Source organism: Hirundo rustica, chromosome 15 (assembly GCF_015227805.2).
Source record: "Hirundo rustica isolate bHirRus1 chromosome 15, bHirRus1.pri.v3, whole genome shotgun sequence".
Taxonomy (NCBI): Eukaryota; Metazoa; Chordata; class Aves; order Passeriformes; family Hirundinidae; genus Hirundo; species Hirundo rustica.
The window spans coordinates 6,305,510-6,322,857 of record NC_053464.1 but is presented as its reverse complement, the minus strand read 5'-3'; the positions used below and the strand labels follow the sequence as shown (position 1 = coordinate 6,322,857).

Sequence of the window (17,348 nt, the reverse complement as noted above, 5' to 3'; positions counted from 1 at the left end):
CGCGGCGCCAGGCAGGGCCCCCGCCGGAGGATGCTCGGCCGGCCGCCGGGGCCAGGACCAGGACTAGCACCAGGACTGGGACTGGCAGCGTGTGCTGCTCTCCGGGGACGGCCCCCACCCGCGGCACCCCGAGGTAAGGGAGGGTCTCTGCCCCGGGGGGTCCGCGCCAACCGCGACGTGCATCGAGAGGGCTCGGGCGCCGCAGCCAGATGAGCTCACATTTCGGAGGAGCCCTGCCGCCAGATGTGCAAGAGCGTGGTGGCTTCGGGAGTCTTCGCCCCCCACCCCCCACTTTTTTGTTTTGTTTTGTTTAAATACACTTTTCCCTCCCTTTTTGGCTCAGTGCCTGTGCTCAGACAGACCTGTCGAGCCTGGTGTAAAACAGTGGGACGAGCACTAAAGGGAACACGCAGCGGGGTTTGCAGGGCCCCGCGCCGGCGGTGGGAGCCGGGGCAGCCCCGGGCCCGCAGTGCCCGCACGGCCGCGCTGCCGCCGGGACCAGCCGGGCCCCGCAGAAGGCTCCGCTCCGCCGCACTCGTGGCACCCTTGTCCCAGATCCCTGCCCTGGCTTTCGGGCTCCGAAGACTGGCGTGTCCCTTGTTTGCTCTGTGCACTTTGGAAAGGCACTGCTAACTCTCGCTTGGCTCCCTACAGCTTCTGCTAGCGAGCCCTTTGATTTTTAAATCTCGGGTTTACTGCTTATTTCTCCCCAGGGTGTCCTGAAACTGAATTATAAACTTAAATACTGAGCGATAATCCTGGCCCAGTAATTGGAAAAACTGGCATCTGTTTCCTTTTGCTGTGCAAAGCAAGCCCAATGCTACTTTCAGCCTGTCACTTGCCAGCTTAAGGATTTTATAACCCTCGTAGGTGCTTAAGGAGGTAATAGGACCTAAATTAAACCGAACATCAACTTGTTAAATTAGCACAGTCAGGAATCCAGCGGTATGCTTTCTTTGAAATCTTCATTAGCATGGTACTCTGAACTGTGAGACGGCTGAGGGATTCATTTCTGAGAATCCTTCAAGGTTTCTCAACAAGCTGCTGCTGCAGATCTATATCTGACTATAGGGATAAATCCTAAAATCTATGCTTGCCAGTAAGGTCAAGGCAGCCAGCGGTGATGTATTGAACCACACTGTCAGAGGCAGACATTTCAGGCCAAACTCGTTCCTGGTGCAGCACTGCTAATTCCTTTGAAGTAACACGAGGGATGAATTTAGTCCCTTATGTTGAAAGATCTATCAATAGGAAGCAATTTAGATTGGGCCACTTAAAGTGCATGTGATACAAAAAAGAGAGAGAGACTGCGGAGTAATGCTTTAAGGGTTCACAGAGGTTGATTTGTATAAGCTAGTAGGTTGTAGCACGGCTGTCCCAAGGGGAACTTGGAATGGAAATTGCCTTTTATGGCTGAGCCTCAGGTTAACAGGAGAGAGGAAAGAAGTTTTAGGATTACTGTGTAAACTGACCGTGTTACAGGCTGCCCCTCCAATTTACACTTCAGTCCTACAATGGCACCTCACCTCACTCTCTTCCCCAATTATTTGGGAACACAGCCATCACCCATTTTCCCTTTTTCACACAATACATGCACCAAATAACGACACTGTGTGCTGAGTTCTGACAACGTAGTTGGGAAGGCAGAAAATTTGGTAATTCAGCTGTAAAACCCTGAAAGGGCTCATAGCAGGAAAACTGTATTATCTTCTGCAGCTGTTAATGGTCCTTGCTAAATATTTTTGGAGCTTTGGAGTTTGCTGTAGTCATATGCTATTAATCTTGTCCAGAAGAGCAGTTGTTTGCCTGGTGTAAACTGGAAAGTGAATATTTTATTATTTTATAATGGGTGGGAGGTGTATCAATGGAAGGATTGGTCATTCAGCGATTGCAGCCGCCTGGCCCTGGGGATCGATCTCACACGGTTTCTCTCCTTGGCATTTCAGAGTAGCTGCTGGAAGGCCGCCCTGCCGTAGCCGCTGACGCTATGGAAGACCGCATCCGCTGCTCTCGGCTGTAGGATGGTAGTGCACAGCAAGGTGTCAGCAGATAATGCACTTGGAGCAGACCCAAGACGGCTTCTTGACCCTCCGGCACGGGATCGCTCACAGGCACGAGGCTTCCAGGGCCCCGGCCGGCCCGGCACTGTGCAGGCACAGGGCAACACACACTTCCGAACCTTTCGCTCCCAAGCGGATTTCAGTAGCATCACTCGAGCCAGCAGCCTGCTGGATGCCTGTGGCTTCTACTGGGGGCCTCTGACTGTCAGCGCTGCCCACGAGAAGCTGAAGTCCGAGCCTGAGGGCACCTTCCTCATCAGGGACAGCACACAAAAGAATTGCTTCTTTGCCATCAGTGTTAAAACTGCAACTGGACCCACCAGTATCCGGATTAACTTTCAGACCGGGCGTTTCAGCCTGGATGGCAGCAAAGAGACTTTTGACTGTCTTTTTAAGCTGCTGGAACATTACCTAAGCTCCCCGAGGAAGGTACTGATTACCCCCCTTCGCAAGGTCCGGGTGCAGCCACTGCAGGAGCTCTGCCGGAAAAGCATCGTGAAGAGTTTTGGAAGAGAGAACTTAAATCAGATCCCGCTCAATCCTGTTTTAAAGGACTATCTGAAATCCTTCCCATTTCAGATATAAGTGCAGCATTAACTGTATAGGGACGCATTAGATATGTGGAATGAAATCCAGCTTCCTGGGTTTTTAAATATGTTTGACAGTGAGCAAACTTATTTTTGTAGCAATTTACTGTATTTTGCGATGGAACCTGAACACTTGACTTCTTATGTTTACAAAAACTGTTTGCACAAACCTGGGGTTTTAAAACCCTGGCATAATTTTTCTGCCAAGCAGAATATTTTACTATTTTATAATATTTTTAATGGTATTAACATAATAAACTTTATTGTCACAGTTTTTAAAAAAAATAGCATCTCTGTTTTTAGTTTTAAAGGCTCCGGCACCTATCCTGCTGGCAGATCAACTGCTTAACTGAGTGTGTAAGTGCAGACAGGTCTCCACATGGTCCTGCTTCTTTCCCCTACCAAATTAGTCTGTCAGTGCTAGTGCAGCAGGCAGAGGATTCCTGCCTGCAAAAGCCTACAACAAAAAAGGGCAAGCGAGTAGAAAATATACCCAGGGTGAATCTGCCCAGGAATCCATCTCTCTCCGAAATCCATGAGAGCAGGGACAATGTATTAAGACTGCAGTGATGCATAGTTTTTGACTGAGTAAATCAAACCCTTGGCTGAGCAAACTGCACCAACACTGACTTGCCTTATTTCTGTTGAAAGGTGCAAAGCCCTTAGCTAGACGAGGTTGCTGTCTGACATAACCAAACCCCAAGAACCTTGTTGGGGAAAAAGGAAACTGTCTGGAAATGCTCTTCACACACTTTAAAAGTCTGTGAACACTGTATCATCGTGGTGCATTGCTGAAAAGATAATTCGTTCCGTTTGAAAAACCATACACAAATGGCAAAGGTGCAGACATCCTTAGACCTAAAAAAGATGTTCCTCATCTGAAATTTCTCCTGATCTACAGAGCAGAGATCTGACATCTTAAAAGAATCTATCACTTAGCTCCATAAGAGGATCCAGAGAGCATAAGCCTCTGCATTTGCAGCTGTAATTTCTAGTGGCTAAACTGCATTCAAAGAAAGTTAAACTACATTAGACTGTTCTGTTTCCATCTGCTCATGAAACACAAAAACAGTGCCCCCTGAAACTGCAGCTGTGAATGACTTAAGATTCCCGATTTGGCAAAGTGTCACCTGCATTATGAGAAAGTGATTCTCCTCTCCCCCAAGCATTTCCTGAAATCCATGAAAAGCTGACTTAGAAAACCAGCTGAACCAAAACACTTCAAAGAAGGCACAGAGTCTTTCACAGAAATGTACTCTATCAGCCCAGATCTACAGTGCTTACAGGAACTGCAAGCAGTAAATGAAGTCATCTTCAGAGTTTGGGAGATAAAAGGTCTCTCCTCCTACTGTAATTCACATTCCTTTTAAAGATAAAGCCACTTTTAGGAGACACTGAGTATATGTTCTATAGTGATCCTTACTGAATCATTTGTTTAATATTTACCAAATCAGCTCTCATTGATGTTTCTTTGCAATAAATAGGTTTCCTCCTCAGGCATGACTAAGGATCATTCAGTGGACTGGACATTATGAAAAATGGGGAAAAAACCACACAGACAGTATCATGTGAGTTTCTGGTGTGTGTTGCTTCCCTAAAAATATTCTTTGGATCAGTCCTAAAACAGCAGATAGCATTTCTGCTTAATTCTAAAGCTGGAATTAGTTGTCAAATGATGCATTTTCCCACAGCAGCTGCAAGGATATAAATCTGGGAAGTAGTGAATGCTGTGCTATGCAGCAGATACAGACTGGAGCAAAGCTACTGCCTGAATGTGAATAGCATTGTTAAACTGGAAAAAAGTCTTTGTAGGGTGAAGGCTGCCAGACTGGTTTGCTGTCGGCAGAGATTGTTATCCCTTTCCCAGCCCCACACTAGTATCTTTTAACCCTTCAGGCTCCAAACTAATGGCTTCTCACCCTGCTATACACGAGAGTGCCCACATGACAGCATTACTGGTAGAACAAGCCCAATGTAACTTAGGTTCTCTGCTACTTCTGAGAAAACCAAGCAAAACTAGACCTAGATACAGAATAAGGGGCTTCCCACGGAGAGGTGTGGAATAAAAAGCATAAGGATTGAGTCAATTTCATTTTCTTCCAATTAGAAACAAACCTGTTTTTTTTCCTATTGCTTTAGAGTAAGTCTAGCAGAAATAAGCCATATCCTCCCACATAAGGTGCCTAAACACCTTCACTTTGTTTTTATTATGAAAGGCAAATATGGGGTAGCTCAGAAAAAAATACACAACCAAAACTATAAATAAGGACAAGGAGGTCAGAGTTGTATAAAACATCTCTTAAGAGGAGACAAAGCTGACTTTTTAAATTACACTATCTTTATGTGCCTTATTTTTTCTTCCCCTTCCTTTCCTTCTCTCTCTCTCCCCGCAGCATACAATACAGTGGCCAGGCAGATGCTCTTTCTAGTAGGTATATGTGGGATGGTCCAATGCAATAAGGAAATCCTAACCACAGGATGTGTATTCACAATATCACTCTGACTTTCCTTCTGTAAGAGCAAATGAAGGGCTCTCTAAAATGTCTGCTTACCTGTGTACACTGATTTAAGGGTGGTGTCACATTAAGGGTCACAGCAGGAACCTCCTGAAGATTTCTGTAGTCATTTCAGCGGTCAAATCTCTCATCCTCAGTTTTAATAAAGCACCAGCAAGGTCAAATAGGGAATTTACAGTACTCTGCACCTAAAGCAATAGAAACATGCAACAGATTTTACTCCCTCCTGCTAAACAGTACATGAAGAGCTGCGATTCCAGTTCCTTTCCTTCACCCAGGTCTTTCCTCTGACCTTTTGACTGGCTGAAAAGTGAAGTAAACAGTCAATCTGTTAAAGGAGTATGGGAGAATTTGAGCCATGCTCAGGAACTAAGCAAAGCCATGCTTTTGAAGAGGCTGCAATATTTACACTCAGTGGGGAAGGGAGAGCTTTAAAACAACGCCATTTGCGGCGTGGCCGTGTCCCCCAGAGCAGAGCCCTGCGGGACCCGGCCCTGCTCCTGGCACCCCACAGGCCGCAGGACTGAGGCCTCCTCACCCTTTAGACCGAAACACCTTCTGAGTAGTTAAATTACACACTATGCAACAGCTGTAAAGCACTTGCTAACGAGCAGAGCCAATTAACAGACCTGTAGGAGTTCAGAAAGCTGTTCATTTCAGCCTGAGAGCTACTGCGTGCTCAGGAGGAGGAGCTTGTTGAACCCCAAGCAGGGCCGTCGCTGCGCTGAGGCTGTGGTCACACTAATTCTGTTATGATTGAAGTCATTTACAAGAAGTGAGGCTTCAGCTGCAGTCAGCACCGATGCTATTTTCAACAGACAAGAAAAAAAGTGTCCCCTAGGGCAACACGCTGCCCGTATCTAGGCATCAATACTCTTCACGCGGCTCGAACGGAATCCTCTGCGGAACAGCACATCCTGAACCTTCTCCCAGCCAGGGTCAGCCCTTCCTGCTGTGCTGGGCTGGCATTCAGGCCCGGGCTCTCCTGCCCCCTCCATTCACGGTGCCAGCAGCTGTGTGAGCAATGCGTTTATTCACTGACTGCGCTGATTTGAGACAAGGGCAGTGTACCGGGGACTTCATTTGGACTTCCATGGCTTTCTGTGCAAAGTGTAAGTTAACAACTGGCCGTGCCGTAAGTTTCCAGGAAGTTTCTCCCAATTGCCACAAAAATGCCAAGACTTTTCATTGCCTCTAACTTGTCGTATTTCTGCGTAACTCGGATCCTGTCACTGTATCTGTACAGCTGCTTCCCAGCACAGCAGCCGAATTTGCAACCCCCTAGTCCAGTTTGCTCCTTGTGTCACCATGGAATAACAGAAACATGGACCAGCAGAAAGCGTGGAGAAGCCCAACTTCTCCCACACAAACCACTTCTCAAGTAGGGCAAAGCAGCAAAGGTCAAAGAGTCAGAAACTCTTGACTGACAGACAGCTGAGTTACCCACATGCCAGAAGTATTTCCCCTCTGTCTGCAGCTCAATGATATGCTTTGGATGTAGCTATTGAAGACAAGAATGATAGATGAGTGTGCATAGCAAACCAATTTCTCTGTAGTCTTCAGCTATGAGAGGAGCAGATACACTGTGAAGGTGGAATATCAGCCACACAGAATAAAGCAAATTACTAACTGCACCATAAGCCCCATTTGCCCAGTTTCTTTCATTCTGTTCTTCATGATTTTAGCAAGGCAAAGTAGGATCACCTTTCTGTTGTCATTTTGATCTCAGTTACTCTTAATTTCAATTATTCTTTGTAGCTCCCATCCATGTAAAAGAATGGTAAATCTGGTCGTCACTCCCAGACAGATCCAGATACCATCCAAACATATGTAGTAAAATTTTAGGTCCACCAAAATCAATTTCCAGTGAATGACTGACTTTTCTACAGATAGTTTTATTAAATAACAGTAAGTATCTTTAAAAAATAAATGCAAAGTTATGATTGCATCACAAAGATTTCTTATTTGATAGAGACTCAACAAACTCACAGGCTGAGAATTCTCTGTTTTGATGCGTGTACACAAGGTTGTGTGCAATTTCCTACCCCCATTCCTTGCAGCTCTGCAGAGTATTTGCAAATCAGCCCTGTGCCCTTCAAACTGAAACTGCCCTTCAAAGCAAACTTTCCCCAAATCAACTTCCCTACAGCAGAAACTAATTATTACTGGAATTTGAGTCAGATTGAACTTTCAGGCTGAGATTTTAGGTATCCTCTCTGGGATTTGAGCAGCTTCTGGTTCCCAGACTGAGCACTGAAAACAGAAGCGAACATAAAATATGGTCTCCAAAAGGTTACAACACAGACTTGACTGAGGCTTACAGATTTTGTAATTCTCAGTGTAATAGTCTCATTTGGTTATTTCTTGACCTGCCTACTATCACAGTTCAGACAGTCTAGACAGATCTGGAGGTGAAACTGGTACATCCTAGAGACTCATGAAATTGAAGTAGAATAGGTATTATCTCTATCATTAGGATGAATTTGGGAGATATATCTGCTACACAACAAGTAAGGTTAGTAGCTATTTTCTTAGCTCTGCCCAGATAAAAACAATAAACCTTTTTGCTAGACTTTTCTGGCATCTAGTCTACATACACAATCTGTTCAGAAATAGCTTTGACAAATGTTTCAGAAATTATTTTGTTTTCTGTCACAATTACCTTCTCATTTGCTCTCACCAGGTAAGTTGTTCACACCAGCTAATTTAAACAGCTGAATTAGATGAAAATCAGAAGCTTTTAGAAAGTTGCATAACTGCCAGGACCTGCCAGCTAGGTGCCAGAAAGACATTGTGTGAACCTTCCCCACATTTCTCCCTAGTTCCCAGCAAGGCCAGCTATACAGAGTAAAATGAAGTGAGCCGTGAAAGCTTTAAGAGTGTTATATACAAGTGCTTTCTGTTTAAAATAAACTGAAACTACATTTCAGTACCTCAAGCCTTTTTCAGCTTGAGATAGGATCTTCCCTTTACAAGTTCAGAATCTTCTTTATCTAATCTCCCACAGTCAGTCAACAATTACTGATTAACGGTAAATCCATCGCTGGCCTAAGACTAGATGTGTTATGTATAACTCACTCTCTTATGCAAATGCAGGTCTTTTTGTTTTGAAGGAGCAGAAAATATTATGCTTTTATAGGAAAAGGAGAAAATTCTTGTCAATTTCTGTAAAACTGGCAGCCAGCAGAAGCTTTGCACAGACAACACATTACAACAGCACAGTAGTTCTGAGAACAAGTACACTCTTGTAGCCCAAGCTCTGCAAAGTATCACATACCTGTTACCTCTTGTATGTGTTCAGCATATTTGTATAATTCTATGCAAAGCAGATGGTGCCTTTCTTAAATAAAAAATTTCAGTTCCAGTATTCTCAGGCCAATATATTTGGCAATGTAATTTTGATTTTCATACAAGTTTCTGGTTACTGTAAATTTTCTCATTGCTGTTGCTGCACAGAACAAGCTGAGGCTGTGTCAGGCTGAGCTGTGATAACAGAACACACCATTGACCCGCTGTTCACCCTGAGTTTGTTACAGTTTTCCTCCCTATGGATGCTAATTACAAAGGTCTAGGTTACAACCAATATTACAACCAATATTGTTCTAATTTTTCAGCGATGCTGAGAATGATTACTCTGAGTTTCTGGTCTGTAAAGAAAAGGAGAAAAGACTGCAGTGAGGGAAATGTTTGATCTGACAGGGAAATCACTACTGGCCCAGGGGCAGAGCTCTTTAAAGCACCCCAAGGCTCATGCAGAGTGTTGGAGCACTCAGTGCTGTGGTGCACTCCCAACAACTGGGATGTGCATATGCTCCTCACCTCACTGAACAAAGCACTTCCCTCCTTTGTGGAATGGATAACTGAGGCAACAGGAGTCTAGAAGGATGCTCAGAGATGTGCACACAGGAACAGTGATTCCTCCATCGTCCTCTAAACCCTGAGAAGCCAGACACAGTAAGCACCTCACGGGGTGGTGTGGGTGACCTCAGCTACCTTGCTTGTCTTTAGGGCCACAGCTGTCATGGTCCAGGTCACATTGCCATTAGGGATGTTGTTAAGAGATTCTCAACAGGCTGCAGTGTCATTTGTCCTTGGGAATTAAATAAGAACATCTCACCTATTTTGTGTGTTGCAGTTGTAAAGGTCTCAAGCACTGGTGACTTTAAATGTCTTCAACTTTGTGCCAGGTACAACACAGTTTTGAGGACTTCCAGCTTAGTACAGAACACGCCTGAAACACTTGGTAAGTTCTAATATGCAAAATTGAAAGAGCAGCCTACTGTGGCTTTGAATTTTAGGAATAGGAGCCATGTACATAATGGTCAGAGGGATTTTCTGTGGTGTCTAAATGCAAATAAAGGAGGTCAGCTTTTCTTTTAGAGGCAGAGAGTGAGAAGGAATGTGAATCAGCAGGGCCTACTGAAGCTCTAAGGCACAAAGGATGATCCAGATAGACACACAAGTAGTTGGGATAGGAAAAGAAAATAGGAAAGAACAGAAATCCAGCCCTTGACCTGAAGTGCTACTGAAATGAGGCTTAGGACTCTGAACACCAAACAAGGAAATTTTCTTTTGCCCTGTGATTCTGGAGTCTTGCATTATGTAGTTTGAGTTTCATTTTGGACTCTGCCAGCAAATTATACATGATCCTACTTTACTTGCAATCTCCCCCCAGCTTTTATATGGATAATTTAGACTGATTTTCACAGCACATAACAGAATGTGTTATGTCTTTTTTTTTGGACCCTTAGCACTACAAGTGTCTCAGTAACAGAGTACTCAGTAAAGAGAGGTTGGCTTTTTTTTTTTTTTTTTTTTAGTTCATTAAGAACTATTCTCTTTCTAGTCCTTTTACAGATACCCTGCTGAAACAATGGCAAACTTCACATCTTTTTGACAGTAGAATAAAAGTCTCTTGATACAAACCCTGAGACTATAAACCTCCCCATGCATTCACTTCCTTGTCAGTCCATGCTCTAGTCCTGGAAGTCTTACTGTAATTCACAAATGTATTTAGGAAGAGTCTTTAGGGACTGGAAGTACAGAGGCCTAGCTAGGTATCCAGAAATACTTGCTGATTATTCTCTCATATATCCAAGTATTATTTTATATCTGCCTTTAAAGCAAATACGTCTATCAAGGAAGACATTATCCTTGTGAGCTGCACTGTTTGCACTGTGTATCTTTTTATTATGCTTCGGAACTAATTACACCTAGGTAACCCTTTTCCCAGTAAGTGTAATTTATGCACAATGTGCAAGACCATAATCAACCTCACAGCCAAGGTGAACATAATGACAGTTTTAATCACTGAAACTGAACTAGCTTAGCCAACTTTCTCAGCCATCTTATTTTCTCCTTGCTCTCCTACATAACTCATTTCCTTTGTAATTTCAATATAGGTTTAAGAAGATGGTTATTTTAAAATGCAGCATACTTCACATCATTCCAAAATACACTTTGGGCCTGGAAGCTCAGATAGATAGGTTTTGGCAGTGACATTTCTAGTGGGGAAGAACAATCTCTTCTGACCCCCTGAAGTTTTAAATACTACAGTTTATCTGCCAGACATGAACTTGATTCATGGTGAGGAAGAGCTGACTGCTGCACACAGTCTGCTGCACACCAACTATTATCTGTAAATGTTGAATGTAAGCCCAGCTGAAGCCCAAGGGCAGTTGCATATAAATGCTAAATACAACCCACAGACACATTCCAAGCTGGTATAAATGGGCTTTGAGTGAATTTATGAGTGCATGTGTAATCCCATGAATGTTGTAGCTTGAGTGCTGGCCATTGGTGCAACAGAAAATAACTGCAGGACCAGTTTGAAGCAAGTGCCAGGTTTAACTTATGGCCAGTGGACTTCAGGGCCTAATTAAAGGGGCTTTTTTCACTCTAGTGAAATCAACAGAACTGAGCTGAAAAGTAACTTCGGAAGAAAATCTTTTCTTTCTAAAGAAAAAATCTGTGTGAAATATGGGAAGACTGTAGCATGCCAGAGAAAAGCATTCTGGAAGGCTGTGAAACTTTGGAAGGAGGTAGAGGATTTGAGAGAGCCAGATAAACTATGAGCTGGGTTTTGTAAGAATTGCACAGGGAATAACAACTGCAAGGGATACAGGTGGTTCTCACAAGTTCTCTTGCCAGCTCTAATCTCCGTTACAAAAATGGAGTCCCAGGTGCAGAACAGTTCTACACCTAATTCAGAGCTTCTGACTCTAAGATTCTGGCCTGTGATACAATCCAGCATAGTCCAAAACTGCTCAGCTTCCACTGACAACAGTGAAGGCCTGAGCCTTTATTGAGCACTTGAAGAAGCCAATTATTTTCCATACAATTTCTACTACTGTTAGTCCAAATTCTTAAAACTTGAACTGATTGCAAGTCAGTTTTAACAGCCTCTAGTGCTTGAGCTGAAGTGAATGCAGTTCCTTTTATTGAAGCTTAATCCACATTAAGGGTACAATTAAGATAATGTGCTGGTTGAAGAGGAAAAAAAGGAAAAGGAAGAGATACCTTTTAAGCACCTTCATAAGGCAGCATCTTTTAAAATAACCATTAGCAAAGTATTTATGAAACTCCCACAGTCTGAGTCATAAAGTGTTTATGTAGCAGGCAGATTATGAAAGTAGCTTGGTCTCAGTAGTTCTAAAATATACAGAAGTGGCTGAATTTTAACTCCTCTCTGTTGGGTTATATGATCATTTGTACTAGGATGGCTCTGGCCAAGTGTAGCTCAGAAAGTTCTTCAAAATAGCACCTTGAAAATTTGTTGAGAATCTAGAGCCTTGACCTGTGGAGACTATGTGGCACCATACCAAGACTGGTTAAGAGAAAAGAAATTAAATTCAAAGTAAGAACAGGTATGGTCCACTCACTTTTACTTTAATTTTCTGCAGTTATTTTAGTTAGCTGCATAATGAGAAATAAATTTGTACAGTAAATCACTAGTGCAGCAGGCAGTGGCATTCAAACACAAGGAAAACAAATCTCTTCCTTTCAATTCAAGTCCATCCGGCTTCCCATGATTTCCTGTTCTCCAGTGCAATTCAGTTCCTAGGAAGAATTTCACAATACAGATACACTGTTTCCTCTGCTAACAAAATAACTGACCTGCCATGAAAAAGCTGGCATAAATATTATCTCCTCCTCATAACTCCTAAAGCTAAATTGCATGTGGTAATCCTTTCTGCTATTAATATATTTTTAAACAGATATATTGTTTGAAAATCTAAACAAAACAAACAGTGCCATGCCCTGTTCCATGCAGGATGTACAATAAATGACACATTTACTGTAAAACCACTACATCAGCACTACCACAGTTAAAGAACATATCTCACAGTCCCAGCTGTCTAAATTTGCTGGTCAGATATGATTCTCTGGGAAATTAAGGGCTGAGGAGGGAAAGAGCATCATCAAACAATTCGTTCTAATGTTATTGGATGGGGGGAGGGGAGCAGCCATCTTTCCACTGAACTCAGTTTCTGCTTTATGAATCAATTCATCTTTTCTGCTCTATATAGTTCAATACAAAGAGGTCTGAGGAGGATGAACTAGTCAATATTCAAAATCAGTTTTACTAATTTTACAGTAAGTCTAAATGAAAGAAATATACTCATATGATCAACTTGGAGCTCAGACTAGCAAACACTAGTCCTGCTTTGGAAATACTCCAGTCTGTGACCTTTGTCTCAGCCACTTTGGGAAATGGAGCTGATAACCTAGGAGTAAGTCCAGGAAAATAAATTAAGCATCTGGAAACTGCACAGGAGTGTGCTTAGGAGATGGAATAAGGATTTAACAGTGAACAAATAAAATCCAGAAATATTTCTGGAAAAGTGACTAAATCACAGGATTTCTCAGGCACAGGGAGCAACTGAAGCGGCAGCTTGCAGACCTCCTCTCTTCTGCTCAGCCAGAGATACCCTAGGGATGCCTGACTGTTACACAGCCTTCACAGGCCACAGTGCTTTCCCCTCTGCCACAGAAACCTGTGGAGTGCAGGACCTTCACCTCTGAGGGAGACAACAAGGACCCAAACCAAATGCAGTACTGGCACGGGATCTGTTTGGCTGCTGAGGGAAGGAAAAGTCTTGGCAAATACAACTACTGCATCAGGACTCTCGTGTTGGATTGGGAAATGCTGTGAAAGGCCAAGCTCATCCATACTCCTAAGACATCCGTTTCCCAAGGCCAAAAATATGAAAAGGAGAACTTCTCAGGAACTAAATACTTCCATAAATCTCTGCTGAAGTAGGGAAGTTTTGTTCTGGACTGTAGAGGCAGCAAAAGCAGAACTGGATCATACACGTATCAGGCTGACGCAACAGGTGTTCTCTCTCCTAGGACTAGTCAAGAGTCTTGATTTCAGCACAAAGATTTACTCACTGTGTGACCCTTCACATAACATCACCTGGCCTGCACCAGTCAGTTCTACCTGTGAAATGTCTGTATAGCTCTGACAGTAACAGAAACAGGGTGTCAGTACTGACAGAAAATTCAGAAGTACAACAAAGTCAGAAGTGCCTCCTTGCCAATTCTTCCTGCACAGACAGAAAGTGCATGATCTCATTCAAGAGAATCTGTTTGCAGATCAGAATATTAGTCTTGCATTTGCCATCTCACCAATGATAACACTTGAATGTGGTGGCTCTTATATTTCAGGAACTTGCCAGTGCTCAGATGCTTAGAGGCTCTGTTCTGATTTTTAGCACTTAATCTGAGATTTCTTTTCAGGATTTTGCTCTTTCCTTTGTTTTATTTTGACAATTCCAAAGGACATAGCTAAATGCCATAGTCATATCTGGGTCAAGATTTGCACGTCTGATTATTGAGTCTCTTGGAAAAATTATTTGCCTGGGAATCAGAGAAAAATTTGTGTATTAATTTCCATTAATATAGTATAATTGTAATAGCTGGATTTTTGATCAATACCTTGTTAGTGGAAAGTTTTCTAGTGGAAAGGGGCTCAGTTGCTCTACATGAATAAACAGGGCTTTGCAGAGAACCTTCTACAGAGGCAACACAGGGAAATCATGTCACAACCTCATTCTCTCTTCTCCACCATTTGCTTTCTCTTCAAACCAATGCCACTTAAGGAGTATTTGCAATCACAGACCATCTGCGGGATGGGAGGCCTCTTAAAAAAAACCTCAGAAGCCTTGTAAAACTCTGACAAGGCAACCAGGCTGCAAGTAAGCAAAGAAGAGGTAGGAAAAAGTGACACGTGTGGCTGTCCTGACTCCTTCACCCTCAAAAAGCTGGAAAATACAGCGCGAGGGGAAGGGGATCATGCCCTCACCAGGAAGTAAATGTGCAGGATTTCCCTCCTCTTCCCCTGGAAAAATCTATAAGGAAACTATTGTGGCATTTCCCTGTGTGTCTCCTCCTGAGTAATTTCCAAAATTGCTGTTACACAAGTTGTGGAATCTGCCTTCTGCCTTGTCCCTTCCGAGTGGGACGGGGCAGGCACAGACTTGCTGGAGCTGGATGACAGCAAAGGACAGAGGCAGGCAGACTTTCTCACCCCGTGTCTCTACTGGCACGAGTAGTTCTGTAGTACAGGAGGAGCTGGTTCTGAGCCAACCTACTCAGGCTCTCAGCAGGCATTAGTCATTTTGATAGTGGTCTAAATACAGCCGTCCAGCTACTTCTTGGCAAGCTCGAATCTCTGTGCCACGCTGATAGGAGGAGTCCCAGGCACCTGTACCAGCTGAAAGATAGCTGCCAATGGCTGGGGGAAAGCCAAACAGAGGAGGCGGGTGTGGTGTGAGCACACAAAGACAAGTGTTGGGCCAATGAATGTACTCAGGTGAGTGAGAACCAAAGCAGAGACTGCTGGACTGTTTGAAAGTAATGATGGAAACAGTGACCATCGGGAAAAGTGGTGCTTGTTCACAAGGTATGATGTTGCTATGTGAAATTTCCATGATTTTCCTTAAAATGGTGATTTGTTACACTTTGAAGTCCTTACTTGGTAGGGCAAATGCATTGACTCATGGAAAGTGGAAAAGGTTCTCATTTCATCCAAGGAGCTGTAAGGTAATTCCTTTACCCATTCTCACATGGCAGATCCTACTCCTCTTTCTAGCTGTAGCAGATAATTCTTTCCACTTTCCACATAAACACTGCAGTGCCCTCAGTCTGTTCCTGCAACTGAGTGGTTGATCCTCCAAGCTGAAACTCGTAGGCAGGTTAAAAAAAGCTCTGAAAAACCAGATTTATCCATACTGTTTGTCTCCACCCTTTACCTTACTTTTACCTTTAAAAGTGTTAAAGGTAACCTGAAGGACTTGGTCCAAGTAACTGGGACCCTCAACAGGCAGTATAACCTTTCTTTGAGCTGCTCTAAATGAAAACTGCTCAAGTCTGGTTAAGTAAAACCAGTCCCAATCCACATTTTGCATTCCTGAAAGTGAAAATTTTCTCCATAGTTTTTATCCTTTTCTTTTTGTGAGCCAGAAACTAGAAGGCTGCTGACTGTGTATTTTGCATGATAGAAACAATGTAGACAGAGCATTTTTTAAACAACTCAAGAGTGTGGTGTCACAGAAAGCTGCGACGATGACACTCCAGCAGCTTCCCCCTCAACCTGGCCTTTCTCCATCCCCACTCCAGGGCCATGGAATCCTATGATGGATCTTTTATGGTGGCTCCCAGACTCTTCTAGGGCCAAGACAACTTGTTATTATAGGGGGGAAAAAAATCCAGTACTGTCACAGTAAGGAGAAAAAATAGCTTAAAAAAAAAGTGTCCAAGAAATGTGGGAACCGGTGCAAAGAAGAGCAGGAACACGTGGCTGGGATGGGCCAGCTCTGTTTGTTTAGAAAACTGGCAAACCCATCATGCAGAACATCAATAAAAGACAGACTTCTCATTCCGCACCAGAGTCACTGGATTGCAGGAACCTGCTGTTGAGTTTGGCAGAATCACACTGGAAATAAAATGCTGAACTGAAAGCACATACCCCATTGCTGAGAGAAATCAGAGTCACATTAATAATGTGACACGTAGGATCCAAAAAACATGTAAAGTGATTGACTTTGCTGATTCTGTCATAGAAAATGCCTTTCTGATATGAAAATCATGAAGAAAAAGTTGAGTACAAATGTCCTATCTCTTAATTCTCCAGGAGGGGTAAGAACTTTAAATACTATATTTAGATTCCTAAGAAAAAAAACCCAAACAACCCAAACCCCAACCAACAATCCCAAATTAAAACAAAACAGCTGTAATTAAGGCTGAATACTTATGGAGTAAAATGGAAAACTGCTCAAGAGAAAAAACCATATCACTGACTAATCGAAGAATATTTCAAATTAGGCAAAATTCTCATTGATTTTGCTGCAGAAAGTTGACAGTGACCACAAAACTGATTTTCAAAGAAATCTCAAAAAAATTGAGATAAGAAATTTGTGTTTCTTATGTTCCTAAAACATAAGAAATTCCTTTTGTGCAAAAAGTAATTGAGGGGCGGGAGGAAAAGAAGCCAGTTTTATTTGGGTAGTTACACCTTCTGCATCAGGTTGGATTTAATTTGTGATTTCATGGGTAGGGCCATCAGATGTTCACTTTGCACAAACCATGCTCTCCTCAGGGGAGAGCTGCAGCTGAGTAAGAGCCCGAGTGTCTGATCCAAAAGCTATTGGCAGTGGAGAGAACGTTTCCAGTGATCTGTGGAGGTCTAGACCTCGGAAGAGGAAGAAAAGCAGAGTCTTTTCTGAGTGCACAAAGAACCGAAGCCTCTTGGCCAACAGCAGGCACATGCAGGGACTTCCACAAGGCTTCCTTCAGATAACTGGTGCATACACAATACTGAATTCTTGGAAAAATGGGAAGAGGAAGGAAAAAAGAAGGGGAAAAAACAACAGTAATTTTTAACTTACTGGAATCCAAAATTATTTTCACATAAAATGTGGTTGGTTACTATAATTTGGAAAATGATTGTTGCAATCTGCCTTGGTAATTCCTTGAAAAGAAAGAGCAGGCTTTAAGCCAGCAGACTTACTTTCTTGCACAAGCTGTTACATCCTTTCATCTTGCTGCAGAATACTTTTTTAAAACTTTAGCTTTCTCAGTATTTGAATCATACATGAGGTAAGAGAGTAGCCCTGTGAGAGGAACCCCTCAGGGCAGTAGTTTCTCCCTGGAGGATGTTCTTCCCACTCAGGGAAGCAGCA

At 43.0% G+C, this 17,348-nt stretch overlaps 1 protein-coding gene across 1 annotated transcript; it reads left to right on the top strand.

Annotated features, from left to right (window-relative positions):
• Positions 1 to 3,140, top strand: SOCS1 (suppressor of cytokine signaling 1). The gene is made up of 2 exons (XM_040079518.2): positions 1 to 133; positions 1,947 to 3,140. Exon 2 carries the CDS (start codon positions 2,022 to 2,024, stop codon positions 2,643 to 2,645), a length of 624 nt encoding a protein of 207 aa, XP_039935452.1. The 5' UTR covers positions 1 to 133; positions 1,947 to 2,021; the 3' UTR covers positions 2,646 to 3,140.
• The last annotated feature ends 14,208 nt before the right edge of the window (positions 3,141 to 17,348 follow it).

Coding starts and splice junctions, on each gene's coding strand:
- SOCS1 (XM_040079518.2), top strand. CDS start 2,022: ATGGTAGTGCACAGCAAGGTGTCAGCAGATAATGCACTTGGAGCAGAC.